The sequence below is a fragment of the Peromyscus maniculatus genome, chromosome 11 (assembly GCF_049852395.1).
Source record: "Peromyscus maniculatus bairdii isolate BWxNUB_F1_BW_parent chromosome 11, HU_Pman_BW_mat_3.1, whole genome shotgun sequence".
Taxonomy (NCBI): Eukaryota; Metazoa; Chordata; class Mammalia; order Rodentia; family Cricetidae; genus Peromyscus; species Peromyscus maniculatus.
The window spans coordinates 49,634,755-49,657,585 of record NC_134862.1 but is presented as its reverse complement, the minus strand read 5'-3'; the positions used below and the strand labels follow the sequence as shown (position 1 = coordinate 49,657,585).

Sequence of the window (22,831 nt, the reverse complement as noted above, 5' to 3'; positions counted from 1 at the left end):
ATCTAATCATGTAATTGATTCATCTTTCTTTTATGGAAAATAGCTTCTTTTCTCATGGAATACATCCTGATTACAAATTTCCCCTGCCTTTACTTCTCCCAGTTCCTCCCCGCCTCTTCTCCCCTCCAAATCCATAACCTTTCTGTTTCTTATTAGTAAAAGAACAGTATTCTAGAAGATAACAACAAAATATAACCAAATATAATATAATACACAAAAGAAAAATCATCATATTGAATTTGGACAATGCAAAGCAAAAAAAAAGACTAAGAGCCCAAGTCAAGGCATAAGAATCAGAGAAATACTTGTTTACATAATCAGGAGTCCCCAAAACACCCAACTTTAAACTATAAAATACACAGAGGACCTGGTGCAGACCCATGCAGGGCCTGTGTTTGATGTTTCAGTCTCTGTGAGTTCATAGGAGATTTACTCAGTTGATTTAGAGATCCTTGTTCTTCTGGTGTCCCTCACCACCTCTGGCTCTTACACTCTTTCTGCTTCCTCTATTGTGAGGTATCCTGAGTTTCACGGGAAGCTATTTGATGAAGATACCCCATTAGAGATTAGTGTTCCTAACCCTCTATCCCTCCCCCCTTCTCTGTGTATAAAATGTATGGCTGTGAATATCTTAAATTGTTCACATCTGCTACAAGAGGAGTCTTCCCTGATGATTGCTGAATTAGACACTGATCTACCAATATAGCATAATATCATTAGGGATAATTTTACTACTCTTTTTATTTAAGACCAGTAGTATTTGGTTTTACCCTAGGTTTCCCCCAGTAAAATCTATTCTATATCTCCTCCCAAGGAGATCCATATATCCTTCATAATCCTTTCCTCTATGCCTAATCTCTGTGGATCTGTGGATTATAGCTTATCATTAACTTTGTGACTATGATCCACATATAAGTGAATACATACCATATTTACCATTTTGGTCTCTGAAAAATATGTGTTGGAATTTTGATGAGGGATTTCCTGTAAATTGAGTTTGGTAGGATGCTAAACCTACTAATTCATGAACATGGGAAATATTCCCATGTTTTGGTATCTTCTTCAATTTCTTTCCAAAAAATGAAGATTTTATCATACAAGTATTTCACTTGTTTAGTTAGTTACCCCAGGACATTTTATATTATTTGAAGCTATTGTGATTGGTGGTTTTTTCCATAATATCTTTCTCTGTCCATTTATTATTTGTATATAGGAAAACTCTTGCTTTTTTGAGTTAATTGGGTGTCCAGCTTCTTTACTTAAAGTGTTTAACAGCTGTAGAATTCCCAAGTGGAATTTTTTTTAACTTATATAAACTATGATACCATCAGCAAAGAAAGATACGTTGACTTCTCCCTTTCCAATTTGAATCCCCTTGATCTCCTTCAGTCATCTTATTGCTCTATCTTAAACTTGAATAGGTATAGGGAGAGTGCATTGCCTTGGGTTGTTCCTGACTTTAGTAGAATTGCTGATCCATTTAAGTTGATGCTGGTTAGAGGTTTGCTGTAATTGACTTTATTTTGTCAAACTATGTCTTTTTTATTCCTTATCTCTCCAGGAGCAATTCGGTGTTGATAAAGAGGTCTTGAAATTTTGTGGAAGATCTCTTTTCCATCTAAAGAGATGGTCATATGGTTTCTTTCAGTTTGATTATATAGTGGGTTATAGTTATTGTTTTACATATGTTGAACCATCTTTGTCTCTCTAGGAAAAAGCCTACTTGATCATGCTGGATTTTTTTTTATGTGTTCTTGGATTCAGTTTGCTAGTATTTTACTGAGTATTTTTGCATCTACATTAATAAGGGAAATTGGTTTGTAATTCTCTTTCTTTGTTGAGTTTTTGTATGGTTTGGGTATCAGTGTAACTGTAGCCTCATCAGATGAATTGGACAATGTTCAATGCTTCTATTTTGTATTATAATTTGAGGAGTATTGGCATTAACTCTTCTTTGAAAGTCTGGTAGAATTCTGTACTAAAACTGTCTGGCTCTGGCTTTTTTTGGTTTGGAGACTTCAATGACTGCTCCTATTTTCTTTCAGATTATAATTCTATTTATATTGCTTAGTTGATCTTAACTTTGGTATCAATATCTTAGATTTTTTTCCAGTTTGTTGGAGTATAAGTTTTTAAAGTATGTCCTTATGATTATCTGGATTTCCTTTGCGTCTATTGTTCTGTCCCTTTTTATAATTCCAATTTGTTAATTTTATATTCTCTCACTGCCTTTTAATTAATTTTGCATAGGTTTTGTCTATTTTTTGGTTTTCTCAAAGAACCAGCTTTGTTTCATTGATGCTTTGTATTGTTCTCTTTGTTTCTATATCATTGATTTCACCCTTGACTGGATGGCAAGAAATAATACTTTATTGTGATTTTTTTTCTTTTTGATCTATAGCTTTCAGTTGTATTGTTAAGTTGCTAGTATATTTTCCTGGGTTTTTGTTTGTTTGTTTGTTTGTTTGTTTTCTTGCCTTTTAATGTAGTTACTAAGTACTATGAACTTTCCTCTTTCCTCTTAACACTGCTCTCATTGTGTCCCATAAGTTTGGGTATGCTGTGTATCCATTTTCTTTGTATTCTAGAAAGTAATTAAATTCTTTCTCAGTTTCTGTCTTGGCCTATTTTTCATTCAGTAGGCAGTAGTTCAGTTTCCATGTGTTTAATAAGCTTTAAGAATTTAAATTTATAAACCACATAACAAATGTGTGTGTGTGTGTGTGTGTGTGTGTGTGTGTGTGTGTGTGTGTGCATGAATAAGGAAGCTATAGGATATTTGTGTGTTTGGGCATGTATTGGAATTCTTTTAACATACTGCATAAAGATCCCTGAAGTAGAATCATACTTCATAGAAAAATTAATACTATTCTGATGTTAAAAGTACTTATAATTTATAAATAAGAGCACAAAAAGGAAAAATTTAATGAAACATCATATATAAACTTATTAATAGAATGAACAATATAGCATTTCAATTCGGAGTTACAAGAATAGTTCACTATGATATAATCATATTAGATTTAAGTTCTGATTCAAATTTTAAATAAGCAGTTATCATATTGGATATTAACAATTATCCCTGACCCACTTCTTTGGTGGTCTTCAGCTATAACCTGATTTCATGAGGAAAGACCTCCTCACATACCTCATCTCTCTGACTTCTATTTGTCACCTTCTCCAGACACTCTCTAGACATGCAGTTATTATAATTAATAGAAAGTAATTTCCTGATCAAGTGCTCTATCTCATATGAGAGTTTTTGTGTCTTTTTTTATTGCAAGTGAAACCTTGTGATTTTCCACAAATCAAAAATGGACGTCTATATGATGAAGAGAGATACAGACCCTACTTCCCAGTACCTATAGGAAAGCGGTTCCACTACCTCTGCAACAGTGGATTTGTGACCGCTTCCAGGGGATACTGGGACTTCATTCACTGCACTGCTCGAGGGTGGGAGCCTGCAGTTCCGTGCCACAGTAAGTCAATGTCTGCATTAGATCACGTTTAATTCTATGGAAGAGTGGAAAGAGATGCATAATTACAGTTAAGTCTCTGATGACAAAAATAAGACCAACAAAAGAGCTTAAGAGCAAAAAGACTAGCTTCTGTCCTTTATGAGCAGCTCTTCATGAAATGAAAGTCCAAAATAAGGACTATGAGAATGCCTCTATTGCGTGTATATTTTATTTATAAAAACTAAAGATAAATGCTACATTTTAAAACATTTGGCATTGGTTTTATTATTGAATGCCACACATGCTTATTTAATTATTGTAAAGATAAGCTTTAATTTAGTTTTTTGAATAAATGAATGTTTTTATGTTTTCAATTTATCATTTTGTGGTTCTTAGGACAATGTGTTATCCATAAAGTGGAGAATGGGGAATCTTTATCCTGGCAAAGATCACTCATACAGGACCAGTCTGTAAAAGTCAAGTGTTACCCTGGCTACTGTCTTCCAAATGGTCAAGACACAGTTACATGTACAGAGAATGGCTGGTCTCCTCAACCCAAATGCATCCATGTCAGTAAGTAAACGGTTCTGAAATCACAAGATGCTCTTGATTCCCCATCCTATCTATATTAGTTACAGCAAAATGCTTCTTTTCAAATGTGTATAAGTGAATACTGAGGGTTCTTGATAAGTATATAGAAAAGTAAACACACCTAATAGACATTACAACAAAATATTGACTAAACTTTTGTTTATACTACTATAAACTTTGAAATCACATTGTTATTTGACTCAAATAATTATAATAATGTACTTTAAAATTAAACAATATAATAATAGCTACACACATCATTCATATAATCATGTAGTAATATGACATTTTAAAGCTCTGCTAATTGTCTCTGAATCCTCTGTGAGGTATAACTGGAAAGGACATTCTGAGATATTGTGTGTCTGGTTTTCATGTTTTTCTCCAATCTCTGTACTAATACATGTTTATACTGATGATTACTTCTTGTTTTTTGTTCTTGTAAATTATTGTGTGATGTCACACTTTATTTTCAAATAAATGTCTATAAAATGTTATAATAATGCTTACTGAATTCCTTTAATTATCATTTGGCATTTAAAAATACAATTCTAAGTCAATTTACAGTCAATAATTTTAATTTTTCAAATGCAGTTTTTTAAGCCATTTGTAATTAGTTTGCTGCAATATTAGGAATTCTAAAAATTAGTCTCAGGTGTATGTATTTCTTGTTTAATACAGATTCCCAACTTCTTTTAAATAACCTTAGTTAGATTTGGAAGAATTATCCAGAATATTCAGAACAATTTTGAAATAAATAATTACATAATCATATTGAGTCTTCCTATTTATGAATGCAATATATTTTTAAAATCTAATCTGTTTTTGAATGCTTGTCAACTGCCTTCTATTGTACCATTTTGCTAATGAGAAACTTTTGGTAGTATTATTTTTTTGATTCTGTCCATTATTTATTTAATCTCTGAGAACGTTTATCTTCAGTGATTCAAAATTTTATATGATTAATATTAGTGTCCTACTTAAAATTTATACTGAATTCTTATTTGATAGCATTTCTAGCATGCTGGGTTTGTCCACATTTTTAATTTTACAAATTCTTTCTAGAATCTTTGTTAATTGTTAATTGTGTTGATCTCTATGAACACACTGCTTTTTTATATTTCTGTGTCTTATCTTTTTAAAATCTTATCTCTGTGTCAACTGTTCCCCGCCTAGGCCCCAAGCCCAACCCACCGTAGCCACAAACCATGGAGCTACTTGGAGCCAGATTGCCAACTCAAGCGGCTCAGGTTTAAAAAAAAAAAAAAAAGCCGGTTCTATGAACAACTCAGGCCCTGCCAGAGCTATCGGTCCAGCTGCACTCAACTGTAATTGCAGCCGCTACATGCAACTGCAGATAAAGCTGCTTTCCACCAAAAAGCCAACTCACTTGGTCAGAGCTTAAGGAAGCCAGAGTCCAGGCTCGACTTGGCTATAGTTCCTTTTTCTGTCTTCCTTTCTTCCTTTCTTCCTTTCTTCCTTTCTTCCTTTCTTCCTTCCTTCCTTCCTTCCTTCCTTCCTTCCTTCCTTCCTTCCTTCCTTCCTTCCTTTCTTTCTTTCTTTCTTTCTTTCTTTCTTTCCTTTCTTCCTTCCTCCCTCAGTCCCTCCCTCCCTCCCACTCTCTTTTTCTCCCTCTCCCTCTCTTCTCTTCTCTTCTCTTCCTCCTCCTCCTCCTCCTCCTCCTCCTCCTCCTCCTCCTCCTCCTCCTCCTTCTTCTCTCTCTCTCTCTCTCTCTCTCTCTCTCTCTCTCTCTGGACACCCATCTTGGATGCTAGGTAACTATTTTGAAATTCCCTCAGATTTCTACTGTTCTATGCAGACTTTGTAAGTCAATTAAGATATCAGATATTTTAAAGAAAAAAAAACATTTAAAAGAGAGAATTTTTCCACATTAAAAAATGGGTATGTGTACATTAGAAGAAAATTGGACTTTGTTTGATAAAATTTTAGGCAGTCTGAAAATAGAACAACTATATGAAAAGATTAATATTGATGGGATGTACATTATATCAGTTATGCACATTATTACTTTTCTTATCCTTATTTTACTATTTAAAAAGATAGTCAACTTAAGTGGCAGAATAAAAGTTTTATAAAAACCTGTTAAAATGAATTATAGAGAAATTCATATTCAGACAGAAGAAATTAACAGTGAAATTGTTTTAGAGTTGGATTATAAGGTTACAGAAAGAAAGCCTGTTTTTACCCAATCACCCTTAATTTGTCTGGTACAGCAGCTACCTAGTCAAGTGAATGCACAAAATATTTGGACTCCAATTGAAATGTTGGATTTATAAAGGTTTAAGGAGGCAATAGTATCTTATGGCATGCATTCCCCATTTGTAAAGCAAATGTTAAACTTCTAGTCAACTTGTAATGAGATTATACCCCAGGACTGGCGAGAGCTGGTAAATGGTCTCCTGGAACCAGGGGCACAGCTGCAGTGGCGCATGTGGTTATGAAGCTAAAAACAGAAAATCAGTGGAGGGCTAGAGGTATGGAAATCTCCCAGGATCAACTTGTTGGAGGAGACCAATATGCTGAAATACAAAGACAATGTTTATATGATAACTAAACCCTAATTCTATGTTGAATGGCAGCCTTGAATGCATTGGACAGAATTGAGGAAGCAGGAAATAAAACTGAGTCATTTACAAAGGTTATACAGGGCCCAAAAGAATCCTTCACAGATTTCTTACAAAGACTGACTTCAGCAGTAAAGAGAATGGTCCCGAATTCAGAAACTAGCCAGATAATAATCAAATCTTTGGCTTTTGAGAACATGAATGTAGCATGCAAGAGAATAATCAGGCCGTTAAAGGCAAGATCTGCACTCTTGGAATATTGGATTAGAGACACATTTAATGTTGAAGCTCACGACCATGATAATATGTGGACAGGAGAAGCAATTTCAAGAGGTTTGAGGACTGTCAGATGTTTTGGATGTGGAAAGCAAGGACATTTGAAAAGAGACTGTAAACAGGGCATTCCTAGAAACAGTTTTTCTTCAAGGAGCAATGGCAACAAAATGCCCCTTCCTTCTAGAGTAGGCAGAAGGTGTGGTAGGGGAAAACATTGAACCAATGAATGTAGATCAACAAGGGACAGACAGGGTAATCTTTTGCCTCTGTCTTTGGGAAACTCCCAGAGGGGCCGCAGGCAGGCCCCCACAGCAAATCCAGTTCAGACCTTTCCTGCAGTTGTAGAAGAAACCCCTACTCAGAGCAATTAAATAACCAAATGCCTATTGGAATAAGCCAGTCTGCTCGGGGTGATAGAACAGCTGAGACAGAGAGATCAGATAATTCAGGAGAAACCATAAAGAAAAATTTTTGGCAAACTTCTATGAATGAACAAAGACCAAAATTAACAATAAGAATAAATGATGTTTTTGCCGGGCGGTGGTGGCGCATGCCTTTAATCCCAGCACTCGGGAGGCAGAGGCAGGCGAATCTCTGTGAGTTCGAGGCCAGCCTGGGCTACCAAGTGAGTTCCAGGAAAGGCAAAAAGCTACACAAGAGAAACCCTGTCTCGGAAAACCAAAAAAAAAAAAAAAAAAAAAAAAAAAAAAGAATAAATGATGTTTTGTTGTGTGTTCTGGTAGACACAGGTGTCGACATGACCATAATTGCACCAGAATTTTGGAATCCAACTTGGTCTCTTCAGGAGGTAAATGTTCAGCTGTTAGGAATTGGAACATTATCTCAAGTGAAACAGTGTTCAAGATGGCTCAAATGTATAGGTGCAGAAGGACAGAGAGGAAAATTAAAACCATATGTGGCTAGTATAGCTATGAACTTATGGGGGTCAAAATCTGTTAGAACAATGCAATGCTCAGATTAACATCCCCTCCAACCTCAGAAATAAATCATAAACTAGCACATGTTTCTGAGAGAAATAATAGAAGGTATTATTCTAAGGAGTGGTCACCAGCCATCCAGATTATACAAGAACAGGGCACAACATTTGATGATCTTCCAAAGATACCAACAGCTCTACCTTTAAAATGGTTAACAGACAAGTCTATATGGGTTCATCAAAGGCCTTTAACAACAGAGAAACTCCAAGCTTTAGAAGAGCTGGTAGAAGAACAGTTATTGAAGAATGAACCAGCCCTTGGAATTCTCCTATATTTGTTATTAAAAAGAAATTTAGTAAATGGAGAATGGTAACAGACCTTAGAGCAATTAACAAAGTAATTCAGCCAATGGGTTCTCTGCAATCTGGGATGCCTTTTCCTACTCGGTTACCAAAAGGATGGACCCATATAGTTATTGATTTAAGACTGTTTCTTTTCAATACCCTTACAAGAAAAAGACAGAGAAAGATTTGCGTTCACAGTGCCTACTTATAATAATTCTCAACTGGTTAAAAGATATCAATGGAGGGTCCTCCCCAAGGGAATGTTGAATAGCCCAGCCCTGTGCCAATATTTCGTACAACAGCCATTGTAAGTGATATGTAAAAAAATTCCTAAATCTATAATTTATCATTATATGGATGATCTTTTACTTGCTGACGCAAATGCAGATACTTTAGAAAGAATGTTTGAAGAAGTAAAGAAAATTTCGCCTTGCTGGGGATTAAAATTGTTCCTGAAAAGATACAAAGAGGAGGTTCTATTAATTATTTAGGATATAAAATAGGTCTACAAAAAAAATTAGACCCCAAAAAGTGCAAATTAGGAGAGATTGATTACAGTCTTAATTAATTTCAAAGAATATTTGGAGACATTTCTCATCTATGAACTATTGTTGAGGTAAAAAAAATGATAAACTGAATAATTTGTTCAAAACCTTAGAAGGTGACAAGGACTTAAATAGTTCAACAAAATTATCACCTGAAGATGGAAAGAATTGGCCTTGGTAGAAAAGAAAGTACATGAAGGACACGTGGATCATATGGATCCAAAGCTGGATTGCATTTTGGTTATTTTACCTTCTAGGCATTCTCCTACAGGAATATTAATGCAGAGGGAAGATATTATATTGTAAAGGATATTTTTACCAAATACGCCGAATGGAAAATTAAAAACTTATGTGAAAAAAATCTCTGACTTGATTTGGAAAGGAAAATTGAGACTTCATCAATTAGCAGGAATAGACCCAGCAGAAATCATCGTAACTTTATCTAAGGAGGACATTGAAAAATTATGGACTGAAAGTGAACCTTGACAAAGAGCTTGCAGTAATTTTTGGGAGAAAATAACAACAAATATCCCAAAAGTGATAGAATTGATATTATAAAAGAGCTGATTGGATTTTGACTCAAATTGTATGGGAAAAACCCATATGTGGAGTTTGTACATTTTATACAGATGCCAACAAACAAGGAAAGGCAGGTTACAAATCAGAAAATTTAAGTAAAGTGGTTCAAAGTCCGTATAATTCAGTTCTAAAATCATAATTGTATGCTATTCTGTTGTATTAATGGATTTTTCAGAACCTCTCAACATAGTTGCTGACTCTCAGTGTGCTGAAAGAGTGGTGTTACATATTGAGACTGCATAATTAATCCCTGATGAGTCAAAATTAACTTCACTATTTATTCAATTACAAGATATAATCAGGAAAAGAAGTCATCCTTTATATATAACTCACATCAGATCCCATATGGGTCTGCTAGGCCCTCTAGCACAAGGTAATGATGAGACTGATAAATTATTGATAGGAAATGTACTGGAGGCATCAGAATTTAATAAAAAAAAAATCCATCGTGTCAATAGTAAAGGTCTAAAAAAGGATTTTTCCGTAACCTGGCAATAAGCCAAGGAAATTATAAGGAAATGTCCTACTTGTTCCTTTTACAATCAGATGCCATTACCAGCAAGATGTAATCCAAAGGGTACTCAGAGAAATGAAATCTGGCAGTTTCACTTTGCAGAATTTGGAAAATTGAAATATGTACACCATACCATTGATACCTATTCAGGATTTTAATGGGCAACTGCTTTGAGTTCTGAAAAAGCTAATTCTGTAACCACTCATTTGCTAGAAGTTATGGCCACCATGGGTATAAATGGGCACAAATCAAAACCAACAATGCTCCAGCATATGTCTCTGTTAACATGAAACAGTTTTTTGCTTATTACAATATAAAGCATATTACTGGTATACCACATAATCCTACAGGCCAAGCAGTTATAGAAAGGTCAAACAGAACTCTAAAGGATATGCTAAATAAACATAAAGGGGTAACAAAACCCCCCAGAAACAGACTGCATAATGCTCTTCTAACTTTGAATTTTCTCAATGCCAATGAGAAAGGAACAACAGCTGCAGAGAGACACTGGATAATAGAAAAAACTACAGAATTAAATCAGCCTATATACTTTAAGGATGTGCTGACCACAGAATGGAAACCAGGATATGTGTTATGTTGGGTGCTGTAGATATTGCTCTATATAAATAAAACACTGATGGCCAGTGACCAGACAGGAAGTATAGGCGGGACAAGGACAGAGGAGAATTGGGGAAACAGGAAGAAGGAGGGGGAGACACTGCAGCCACCGCCAGGACAAACAACATGTAAAGACGCTGGTAAGCCACCAGCGACATGGCAAGGTATAGATTTATAAAAATGGGTTAATTTAAGATAAAAGAACAGTTAGCAAGAAGCCTGCCATGGCCATACAGTTTATAAGTAATATAAGAGTCTGAATGATTATTTTATACGTGGATTGTGGGACTGCGGGGCTTGGTAGAACCTGGAGAGAAGTTCTCCACCAACAGTTGGGGACAAGGTTTTGCTTTTGTTTCGACAGAAGAATATAAGCTGTGGGTAGCATCAAAATTGATAAAGGTTTGATTTGAACATGAGAGACCTCTTAATTCGAAGAGGTGATAATTCATCAACCAGCATGACCATTCAATTTAAACTAACTTATACCATTAACACATGTCTTTTCATTTAATCAGATATGACTTGCCAAAAGGGAACCTCCCCAAAATTAGTCTTGGGGAAAGGTTTTTGTTTTTTGTCTTTTAGGAGAATGAAGGCTAAGGAATCTGAAGAACACTAGACAAATGAGACATCTGTAGAAAAAAATGTTCCAAGAAATTGAGTAAAATGGCCTATTGGTATATCATTTATAAAATTTCATAAATCTTCCTAAGTGTTTGTTTCTGCTCTTCTCTAAAGAAATTTAATAATATTGGTCTTCTAATAGTCCCAGTTCAATTAAAATTAAAAGCTGACTTTGGAGTTGGAAAAGGGGTGTCTCCTTCTTTAAACTCAAGCATGTTGTTAAAAGGAAAATGCAAACTCCCTGTATCATGCTGGAAGAAAGAGCCATGTACTGATATGAGACAGGGGAAAAAACAAATTAGTTAAGGGACTATTCTATTACTACTAATCTCAAATCTTTGATTCTATTCTGATTCTTCAAACTTTTCTTAAAGTATGAATTTTATATCAAAATTTACAAGATTAATATATATATATATATATATGTACATTTTAAACTTTGTTAAGATGTTAATGGTCATATAGACTACTAACTAATTCTAGAAAAAAAGGCTTCAATTAGGTGCCTTTACATGTCTTTGTGTCCCAGTCTCTATCAATTTTCTGCAAAAATCATGGCCAGGCCTAACATCAAATTTGAAGTCTCCAGGAAGAAAATGGGGGCCCACAATAACAACAATTCCACGGAGACAATAATTATACCACTAAGCTGACAAACACCATCTACAGATCAGCTCTGGACTACAAACTGCTCAGAGCAATTTTGAGATGGCTAGTTGAGATGTTCCAATTTCAAAGACTACTTGAATAAGGACTTGAGATAAGCCCTGAACTTTGGCATTGTGCTCAGACTGAACGAAAAATGATGTAGCTACCTTTCCTAGAATTTGACAATTAACCCAAAATTTTTCTGTCAGAATAAAGGTACCTTCGCCCATATCCATCAGGAAGCAATTTTAAGAATATGACACCCACATTCCCAAAGAGGAGGTGTGGGGCAGGTTTTTTTTTTTTTTTTTGGTCTTTTAATGCGTTTTAGGTCTTGGATAATTTTCATTGTTTAAGAGCGTTGGTAACAAGTTGTTGTTAAGGGTTAGGAAAAGGGCTAACCAAAGGAGATTAGATTTAAGGTTCTTTTTTTTTTAAAGATATATAGAAATGATAAAATAGAGGGTAGATTATTGAATCTACTCGAAAAAATAAAGAGAAGATATAGATACAATATATATAAAAAGATAGATTATTGAATCTACTTTTAAAAGACAATTACTAGTTTTAAATACTTTACATTGGATTAGATTTTTGCATATTGTATACAAATTATATATATTGAGATTGCTAGAAAATACTTTACATATATTTCTAATCTTGTTCAAGATATTGTACTTATACCGTTCATTTAACAATGCAATGCAATTTGCTAATCCTTGAATGTTATTATTACCAACTATTAGGATATAAAGAAATGAAAGTTAGTAGTTAGACATTACAATCAAACTTGTAGTCATATTAGGTGTGTTTTCAAGATTGAGCAGATTTATTTTAAATAGGTCATCTTCAAACCCTTTAGAAATCTACAGAATATGGTATTTAAAATGTTTTAATACTTAGAAATTTTTTCTTTATTTTTATGACTATGAGACATGTCGGCTCCTGGCAGTACCAATCTACTTGAAATCTAGTTTTACTCTTGCATTTCTCTTTTTAAATATTATGCGTATTCTACTGAACTCACCTGCTCATGAGCATTGTAGTGTTTGACTTGCCATTGGATGTTAAACTCTTCAGTGTCTCTTCCCCACAATAGGTTTCACCTGCAATATATGGGAGGTTTCCTGAGAATATTATTTCTTGTTTTTTATTCCTTTTGCCACTCATGATTTTTCAGATATTTTGGTGTCAAGTTTGTGGTGATATTTTATTTGTACTGAAATGTGATTTTAATTTTATGTTAATAAATAAAGTTGCCCTGGGGTCAGAGCTATTAGAGCCATAGCAAGAGCGTGATGGTTAGAAGAGCTAGGTAGATTTCTGTGTGTTCAGGGATACAGCCAGTATTGGAGACATACACGTTTAAGACCTGGAGGGTGGTACTTACAGGCAGTGATGAGGCAGTCATGTGGTTGGGTTTACAACCAATGAGAAGGTAGAACAGAAAGAATATTTAAACACGGACAAACAGGAAGTAGCTCTCTCTCGGGGAAGCTAGGAGCACTGCAGGAGGTAAGATTTTATCTCTGAGCTCTGACCTCTCGGCCTTCTCTTTTACCTTGGCTCTGTGTTTCTTATTTTAATAAGACGATTGGTTACATCTACACAAGTTCGTTTTCGGTGTTTCACCAGTTTAGCAGATGCAAGATAACAGAAGATGGTCTTAGAAAGCACTGTCCACCTCTTCTGTGATGGAACATCTTCCTTGTTAACATTTCCTTCTTGTGCTACTACACATAGAATTGACATATGCCAGTGAGTTTCTGAATTAGTGCAATATGGAATCATTCCACTCTGTTCCTCTCATTGTGTTATTTTCAGGACTTCCCTGTGGACCTCCACCTTCTAACAATCATGATATTGTGTCTCATGAGCTAGACAGTTACCAACATGGAGAAGAGGTGGCATACAGTTGTGCTGAAGGCTTTGGAATTGATGGACCAGCATTGATTAAATGTGAAGGAGGAAAGTGGATCCAGCCACCCACTTGCATAAGTATCTTTTTTTTTTCATTCTTTGTGTAATAGATTATATAATTCAAGCTATATCAGAAGGTTTTACTGGATGCTGGCAGACAAACACAGTACTGGTAAAACATTGTTATACTTCATTTTCATATCATGTATCTTGAGCTATCAGCATCCTCAGACTTCTAGAAAATACTGGCTCTGTTCAAGAGGCTCATCACTACAGTGATGGTTTTAGTAGCAATGCCACCACAAATACATATGCTCTAATGTTTTTAAATAATAACTATAATTAATTCACATTTAGTGAACCTAAAAGTAGAAATATGTCATTGTTTCATATGAGATAAGAAATTTGAAGCAAAATGAAAATACCTCAATAATTATAACTATCAGTATTCTATACCCCATGTCATTCCAACCTTATTTATTTTTATAAAGTTGGAACAATTCAATATAACTAAGTCAAATGGGAAACCTATACTATTTATTGGTCCCTATGAACCTAAATGTTGCTTCATATATTGTATATCCTACAATTTCTTGAAAACAAAACCCTGTATATATTTTTCTTTCAGTAACAGATTGTGACAATTTCCCCAGGTTTCAAAATGCCATACCCAAAGAAGAGGAAAAATATTCATACAGGTCAGGTGAACAAGTGACATTCACATGTGAACCTTCTTATCATATGAATGGAACCAACACTGTGACATGTGTTAATCACAAGTGGATTGGAGAGGTGGTATGCAAAGGTAGTTTGATGCACTTTCAACATGTATTTAGAGTTTTAGAGGTCTGGTAAAAAGGTCTAGCAAAATTTAAATGTGGGCAAAAGTTAGCTTTTAAAATCAAGCTGAAATTTCTTTATTTTTAAAATAAAAGCATGGAATTAAAAACCCAATGGCTAAGCAAATAGAGTAATGATATTCAGAGTGTGGTTCCATGGCCAGCATCATCATTATCTTTTGACCAAATATTATAAATGTAAATTAATACTAAGAAGCTCATTCTAAAGATCTTAAATAGGAAAACATCTGGATGTGCGACCTTGAGTCATCTATAATGTCCTTAGAGATTCTGGGCAAACTCAGTTTGAAAACTTTTGCTGTAGGCTATAAACATTTGTAAATACATTGTTACATAATCACCTTTCAACTGAGGTCTTCTTTATATCTCATTTTCTCTATCAGTTACAATATTAAGATATTTTGTTTGTTACAATATTAGGATATTCTGTTTTATCATCATTTTTTATACCTATTTTATTCTTGAACAATGTTTTCCTCCTTATGTTGAAAACTGATTTTTTTCTCACTTAATATATTCTGATTATGTTTTTTGTTCCATCTATTCCTCACAGTTCCTCCCCACCTCATGTTCCATCTGCACAAATTCCCTTTAAATTTTTCATCAGAAAAGAAACAGCCTTCTAAGGAATAATAAAACAAAACAATCATATTGCAATGGGACAAAATAAACAATCTGAGGGGAAAGGGCTGAAGAAAAAGAGAAGAGAATGATAGAGACTACAAGCTCCACTCATTCCCACACTCAGGAATCCCATGAGAGCACTAAACTGGAAACCATAATATATATGCAAAGGACCTCTAGGATTAAAAGAAAGAAGGAACATATAAATAAAATAAAGTAAAACCAAAAACAAAACGGAAAAATAAAATGGATTTTTAAAAAAGAAAGCCCTAATAAGACATTATGAGACAAAGAACCTCCAAAGATGTCCTTGAGTTTATTTTATGCAGCCTGCCCTTAAGAGTAGTTTGTTTCTCATGTGATTCTTCCTTGCAGAACGCTAAATGTTAATCTGCCAGTGGTTATCAATTGGAGAATGCTTCTAGGTTAGGGATGTAGGCCTGTGGCACCTGCTCCTTTTAGCTCTAGAACCCCATCTGGTGCAGGCCAATCCAGGCTCTTGCATACTGACTCAGTCTCTGTGAGATCGTACGTGCATCAATCTTGTTTGTTTAGAAGGCCTTGCTTTCGTGGTGTCCTCTATCTTTTCTGGTACTTACTCTTTCCACGTCCTCTTCTGCATGGTTCCTTGAGCCACATGGGGAGGGATTTGACTGAGTCATTCTATGACAAATCTTGGAGTGTTCCAAGGTTTCTACATAATGTCTTTATTTGGGTCTCTGTATTTGTTCCCATCTGCAGCAGGAAAAGCTTCTCTGATGACAGCTGAGCAAGGCACTGATCTAAGAGTATAGAAGAAGGTCATGTGGAATCTTTTTATCTCCATGTTTTTGTTTTTGTTTTGTTTTTTTTAACAAGAGTCATATTTGGTTTCACAGAAGTATAAAGTGTCTGGGCTATCTAGTCTCAGGTTCTTGGCCACCCAAGCAGTGTCAGACATGGGTTACAACTCATGGAGAAGCTCTTAATTTACATTTGATAATCTTTGATCAATCCAACAAGTTTGGTGTAGCTAAAGTTTTCCTGCCTGGCCCTCGGTCAGGACAAATCTCTCTCACCGCCAATCCCACAGCTGCTCAGAACCAACCAAGTAAACACACAGAGACTTATATTGCTTACAAACTGTATGGCCCTGGCAGGCTTCTTGCTAACTGTTCTTATATCTTAAATTAACCCATTTCTATTCATCGATAAGTTGCCACATGGCTCGTGGCTTACTGGTATCTTTTTTTTTTTTTTTTTTCATTTTTTTTTTCGAGACAAGGTTTCTCTGTGGAGCTTTGCACTTTTCCTGGATCTCTCTCTGTAGACCAGGCTGGCCTAAAACTCACCAAGATCCGCCTACCTCTTCCTCCAAGTGCTGGGATTAAAGGCGTGCGCCACCGCCGCAGCCGCCGCCGCAGCCGCAGCCGCTGCCGCCACCACCACCACCACCACCACCACCACCTGGCTCATTTTTATTTATTAAGAAATTTTCTACTCACTCCACATGCTATCCTAGACCCTCCCCCTCCTCCTACCCCCAATCCTCTTTCCCAAGCCGTCCGCCAAATTGAGGTCTCTCATGGGGAGTCAGCAAAGCCCAGCACATTGAGCCTAAGCAAGTCCAAGCCCCTTTCCACTGCACCAAGGCTGTGCAAGGTATCACACCACAGGCACCCGATTCCAGAAGCCTATGCATAGAACAGGGACAGATCCCGATCCACCTGCCACCCACAAAACAGTTGGAGCCAAACAACCATCTTCTGTATCTAGAGGGCCTAGTCCAGTCCCATGGGGGCTCCACAGCCACCAGTCCACAGTTCATGGGCTTCCACTAGTGTGGTCACTTACTGGTATCTTAACATCTTTTCCTGTTGGCAGCTGGCAGCATCTCCTCTGTTCCAGCCTTCCTGTTCCCAGCCTTCTCCTCTCTGCTAGTCCAGCCTATACTTCCTGCCTGGATACTGGCCAATCAGTGTTTTATTTATCAATCAATCATCCACAGCAGTTTGGTGTCTCCATTTTCCTATCATAAGTTGCAGACAGAACACCATTATAGATCAAGGGTGTATGGATGGGTTGGTGTTTATGTTTCTACTTTGGTAGCATGCAAAATACCTTCCTTTACCAAAGATGCTATCCTATATGTAGGCACCAGCTTGACTTTGCTGTGTTCAGTGAGTTGTGAATGTATTGTCTTTCACAATGTGTCCTTGCCTCCAGTTTGTGTAAAACAACCTATAGACTTGCCAAAAGCCTGGGTGTTTTGGAAGTTCTCATGTGACATCTTTAGATACTAATTCAATTAGATGTAACCCAATTTTTGGTACTAGAAGCTTCATTTGATGATAAGAGTTGTCCACAGGGGCTCTGTCTCCCTACATTTTTGATTATTTCAATTACATTGTCTTCGTATATGTATGTATTTTAGGAAGTTTCTACTTTATTATGTTTCTATAATATCCCACAAATAATGCTTAATTTTAGTTGTATTTCTATGTATTCTGTTCCTTGCCTCTCCTTCCCTGTTCCATAACTATCTATAATATTTCCCTATGCTATGGAGACTACTCCCTCTCCTGGTCTTTTGCTGTACACCTAACCTCTCTTGCTCTATGGGTTGTAACCTGACTATTTTTAATTAACAGCTAGTATCCATATAAGCAAATTTACATCATATATGTTTTTCTATGTCTGGATTACCTCACTGAGACTGACTTTTATCTAGTAACATCCATTGACCTGTGAATTTCATAAATTCATTTGTGTGTGTATGTGTAAATATGCCATATTTTCTTTATCTATTCATCTGCTGAGAAATACATTTAGAATCTTATGTGTTGATTGGAATCTTAAGATGAACAAATAGGTAATGATACTTTGCTTTGCTCCTTAAACAATTCTTGTGTGGATCCACCACTTGTGAAAAATGCTACCATAGTAACAAGGCCCATAGATAAGTATCCACCCAATGCAAAAGTACGGTATGAATGTAATAAATCTTTTGAACTATTTGGGGAAGTAGAAGTGATGTGTCAAAATGGGGTTTGGACAGAGCCACCAAAATGCAAAGGTAGGCCATCATATTTCCTAATGTTTTTTTGATAATGTAATTTGGTTACTGTACATTAGTGAAGGTAAAGTGAAGTAATTCATATAATAAACATTTTTCTAATTTTCTTTTTTCCTTTAATTTAAAAATAGATTCTTCTTGCTCTCTCTCTCTTTTTTTTTTTTTTTTTTTTTTTGGAGCTGAGAATAGAATCCAGGGCCTTGTGCTTGCTAGGCAAGTGCTCTACCACTGAGCTAAATCCCCAACCCTAGACTCTTCTCTCATAAAATACATCTCTACTGCAATTTCCCCTCCCTCCAATCCACCCAACTTACTTCCCCCACCACCACCACACACACATATCCACTCTCCTCCAGATCCACTCCCTCAGTATTTTCCTTCAGAAAGGAACAGGCCTTCAAGAGACAACAACCAAACAAGACAAAACAAGGTACAACAACATAAGGCAAACCCTCTCATATTGAGGCTGCACAATGTAATTCAATAGGGGGAAAAGAGTCTCAAGAGCAGGCAAAAGAGTTGGAGATACACCCCCCTCCACTGTTGGAGTCCTAGAAAAACACCAAGCTAAAAGCCATAACATATATGTAGAGCACCTGCTGCAGACCTATGCAGGCCTGTGTTTGCTGCTTCAGTCTCTGAGAGACCATGTGAGCCCATCATATAGTGATTCAGGTGATTCCTGTCCTCCTGGTGTCCTCCATCCCCTTTCACTTCTACAATCTTTCATCCCCCTCTTCTGTGGGGTTCCTCAATCTCCAAGAAAGGGATCCAATCAAAACCTCCAGTTTAGACTCCTCACAATGTTGGGGTGTGGGTCTCTGCTCACACTCCCATCTGTTCCTAGACAAAGCCTCTCTGATGATGACTAGTCAAGGCACTGATCCTATTACTCTGGGCTATCCAGTATTTGTTTCTTGGTGACTCAGAGCTGTCTAGAGATGGCTCAGCCATTAAATGATAGGCTCACAAGCAAAAAACGATAAGAAAATGAAAATAAAATTATATTGATAAAGTTTTAATTCTTTTGGTGAACTTAATGAAGAATTATGGTGGCAATTTTTCAGCCAAGTTTCTATCAGATTAGAGAAATAACTGTCACTAAGGAAAAATCCATCACTTTTAATATTAAGCCTCTCACTTATTTATTGAATATTAAATGGATAAAATACATTTGAGAAAAGGTTTTCAGAATATTTACTTTAAAATGTAAATGAGTAGTGTAATAGAATATCTTCACATAGTAAAATACAATGTCTTCTTTGTTAGATTTCCTCATTTCTTTTTTTAAACCTTTTTGTTGATCCCTTGTGAATTTCACATGGTGCATACTGATCCCACTCTTCTCACTGTCCCCTTGCTTTTGCCCTCTGCCCTGTCTACCTCCCCCAAAAAACAAAATTTTAAAGTAAAATCCAAAACCAAAATCAAAACCAAACCAAACCAAACAAAACATTCTCAGCATTGAATCTGTAGTGTGGTCCAGTGAGTCACATAATATACCCTTTGGTCCATACATCTTTACTTGTAAGTGTTTATTGCAATGAGTCATTGATCTGGTTCAAGGCCACTGGCTTCTGCTAATCTATTGATACTGGATCCTTACTGGGACTCCTCTTGGATATTCTATTTTTGTCTGTGTCATGGAGGTCCTGTAGCTTTGGATTTGCAGGTTTGGCCCCTTCACATACTCCAGAAGTTCATAGGTGACGTGGATGTTGGGATGGGCTACTTTGTAGTCCTGGTTCTGGGTCTGGGTGATCGCTGGGTTGGTCAGCCTGCCAGATTTCCCTCATCATCACCCCCATAGAGAGCTCTCCAGCATTGTCCTGGCTAACTCACCCCATGTAGCAGACATCAAGGAGCAGGACCAGTTTTCCTGCTCTCACATCTTAGGTTCTGGTTCACATGCACTCACACCACCAGGACCAGCTCTACTGTTTTGCCCAAGAGAGGTGCAGTGCCCATTCTCTGGATTGTTGCACTTGGAGAGGGATAGAGCCAGCTTCTCTGTTTTCATGCCCCTGATCTGGCCCTCCTGCCTGTCTGTCTCAGGTGGCAAGGGGTTGGGGGCATATTTCCTTTACTCTTGCCACTCCATGGCATATAGGCCTTTGACTTCTGTTACACTGTTGATACTGGGCCCTCATTGGGACTCTTTGTAGATATCCTGTTGTTGCCTTGTGTGATGGAGATCATACAGATTTGGATCCACAAGACTGGCCCCTTCATGTGCTCAAGCAGTTCATAGATGGGGTGGTGGTTGGGGTGGGCCAACTTGTAGTCCTGGGTCTGGGCCTGGGTGGTAGCTGGATATGTCAGCCAGTGAGCTCCCCTTCACCGTCACCACCATGGAGAGCTCTCCAGCACTGCCTCAGCTAGCTCACCCAATTCAGCAGGCATCAAAGGATGGGGCCAATTCTCCTCTCACTCCCTCAGGGCCAGCTCACTTGTATCCATACCATGAGGGCCAGGATTACCTTGTTGCCCAGGCAAGGTGCAGGGTCCACTCTCCCAAGTGCAGCAGCCTGTGATGGGCAGGGTCATGTATCCCACTCTCATACACTCAAAGCCAGTTCTTCCTCCTGATGCAGATGGCAAGGTGTGAGGGTAGGGAGGGCATATTTCCCTCACCCATGCCACCACATGCCAGAAGGAGGGCTAACTCTCCTACACTCATGCCCTAGGGTCTGCCACAAGCTGAAAAGATATATAAAGTAGGATTTCAGCTGATTATGACAAAGCTAATACCCAGAAGTAGCCAAGGGCATTCCAGAGGTCAAGCTGAGGCTCAAGGAGCCATGGTGATATTTGGTTTTTGATTATCAGCCATTCATTTCCTTCTATGAGTTTCTTGTGTGCTGTTGTAGATTTTCCATCATTTATTGGGCACCATTTCCCCTCTACTAAAGGAATATTCAGATAACCTGTGCTGACAGCTGTGCTCAGCCAGAACCCCAGTTCAAGCCTCCCTGTAATTATCATCATTGGCAGCATCTGACCAGGTCCATCCCCAGATGGAGGAAAGTACCTTATCAGAGATACCTCTGTACTCTCTAAGAACAGACTTAAGCATCCAGACTACCCATTTGAGAAGGCCTGGAGGATGTGCCAATTAAGCATTACTTCTTCCTTTCCCAAACCTTACCTCTAGTTCCAGATCTCCCTTTAACTATCACCAGAGGAATCTAGCTGTGCACAGGTTGCCTAGTGACCAAGCACACTTTCGCCCACCCTGCAGAAAAATGGCAGATAGCTTGGACAGATAGAAGCCACAGGAAAAAAGAAGGCAGTTTTATTTTCTCCCATTGACCTAGCAACTTATAGATTCTTAATATTTTCTACCAATCACATTTAAGACTATAGTTGAGCACATAAGATCCCTCTTCTTCAATATTACCCAGATTTAGCCTTGAGTTAATTCATTTCCCCATTAGTCACTTCCCTTTTGGGTTGCAAATGATAATTAACAACTATTGCCCCTCTATGTGATTCTTATCACCCTTCCATTTGACCCTGGAAGCCTGGCTTTGCACTGCCAAGGGATGACTGCTTATAAGTGTATCTATACCGGGACTCCCAGGGCTCCGGAATAGGGAGAAGATTTGGGAGAATAAATGACTGGACTAAGAGCTCTGTGTGCTGAGATTCTATTTCCCCGAAAACAGTCCTTGCTGTTAGTAGTTCTTTCTCCAGAGCCCGTGGGATGTATAATATTAAGGCTGGTCCCTCTAACATTCTACAAGAACATTATACACCAACAAAGTCAGCTCTTCTGTACTGCCCTGGCCAGGTGCAGGGACCACTCTACAGCTGGTGAGGGGCAGGGCCAGCTTTCCCACTCTAATGACCCAGGGACCAGCTCTCCTGCCTGCCACATGTGATAAGGGGCAAGCAAGCAGCAATGAGGGTTTCTTTTTTTTTTCCTTTAATTATTCATTTTATATACCAACCACAGATCCCCCTCTTATCTCTTCTCCCACTCACCCCCCCAGCTCCCTCCCCTAACCCACCTCCCCTTTCCCTTCTCCAAAAGGGAGTCAGCAAATCCTGGTACATTAGGCTGAGGCAGGAGCAAGCCCCTCCCCCCTGCATCAAGGATGAGCAAGGCCTCCAACCATAGGTAATGGGCTCTAGAAAGCCAGCTCATGCACCAGGGATATTCTTACATGTTGAATTCAAAATATGGGAGTTTTCACCAGGCAGTGGTGTCTGCATGCCTTTAATCCCAGCACTTGGGAGGCAGAGGCAAGGGGATCTCTGGGAGTTTGAGGCCAGCCTGGTCTAGAAAGTGATTTCTAGGAAAGACTCTAGAGCTGCACAGAGAAACCCTGACTGGAAAAAAAAAAAACAAAAACCAACCAAACACACACGCATACACACACACACACACACACACACACACACACACACACACACACTAGAGGTATTTTCTATGAGTACATTAGTTTTACCAGAACAGAAATTTCCCAAATTACCTCAGTAAGTCACTTACTATTGAATAGAAACTAGATATTGCTGATGCATAAATTTACATCATATCTATAAAGAAACTCCAAGTGCCTAGTCCACCACTAAAATCTCTGTATGCAGATCACTTGCATGTAAAACAATTCCTAGTAAGTTTGATATATCTCTTTTTTTGTTAATTT

The 22,831-nt window shown here is 37.5% G+C and overlaps 1 protein-coding gene across 3 annotated transcripts in view; it reads left to right on the top strand.

The window, feature by feature from the left end:
• The window catches only part of LOC102923317 (complement factor H-related protein 1-like), a 256,566-nt gene that overhangs the window by 169,188 nt on the left and 64,547 nt on the right, over positions 1-22,831 (top strand). Inside the window, exons 26-28 of one of the 3 annotated variants that reach the window (XM_076547550.1) lie at positions 13,545-13,718; positions 14,269-14,445; positions 18,003-18,179. The exons of 1 other annotated variant lie outside the window; for it this stretch is intronic. In XM_076547550.1, the coding sequence (XP_076403665.1) occupies positions 13,545-13,718; positions 14,269-14,445; positions 18,003-18,179 (528 nt within the window). The remainder of the gene's footprint in view (positions 1-13,544; positions 13,719-14,268; positions 14,446-18,002; positions 18,180-22,831) is intronic. One more of the 3 variants, XM_076547551.1, reaches the window with a different exon arrangement.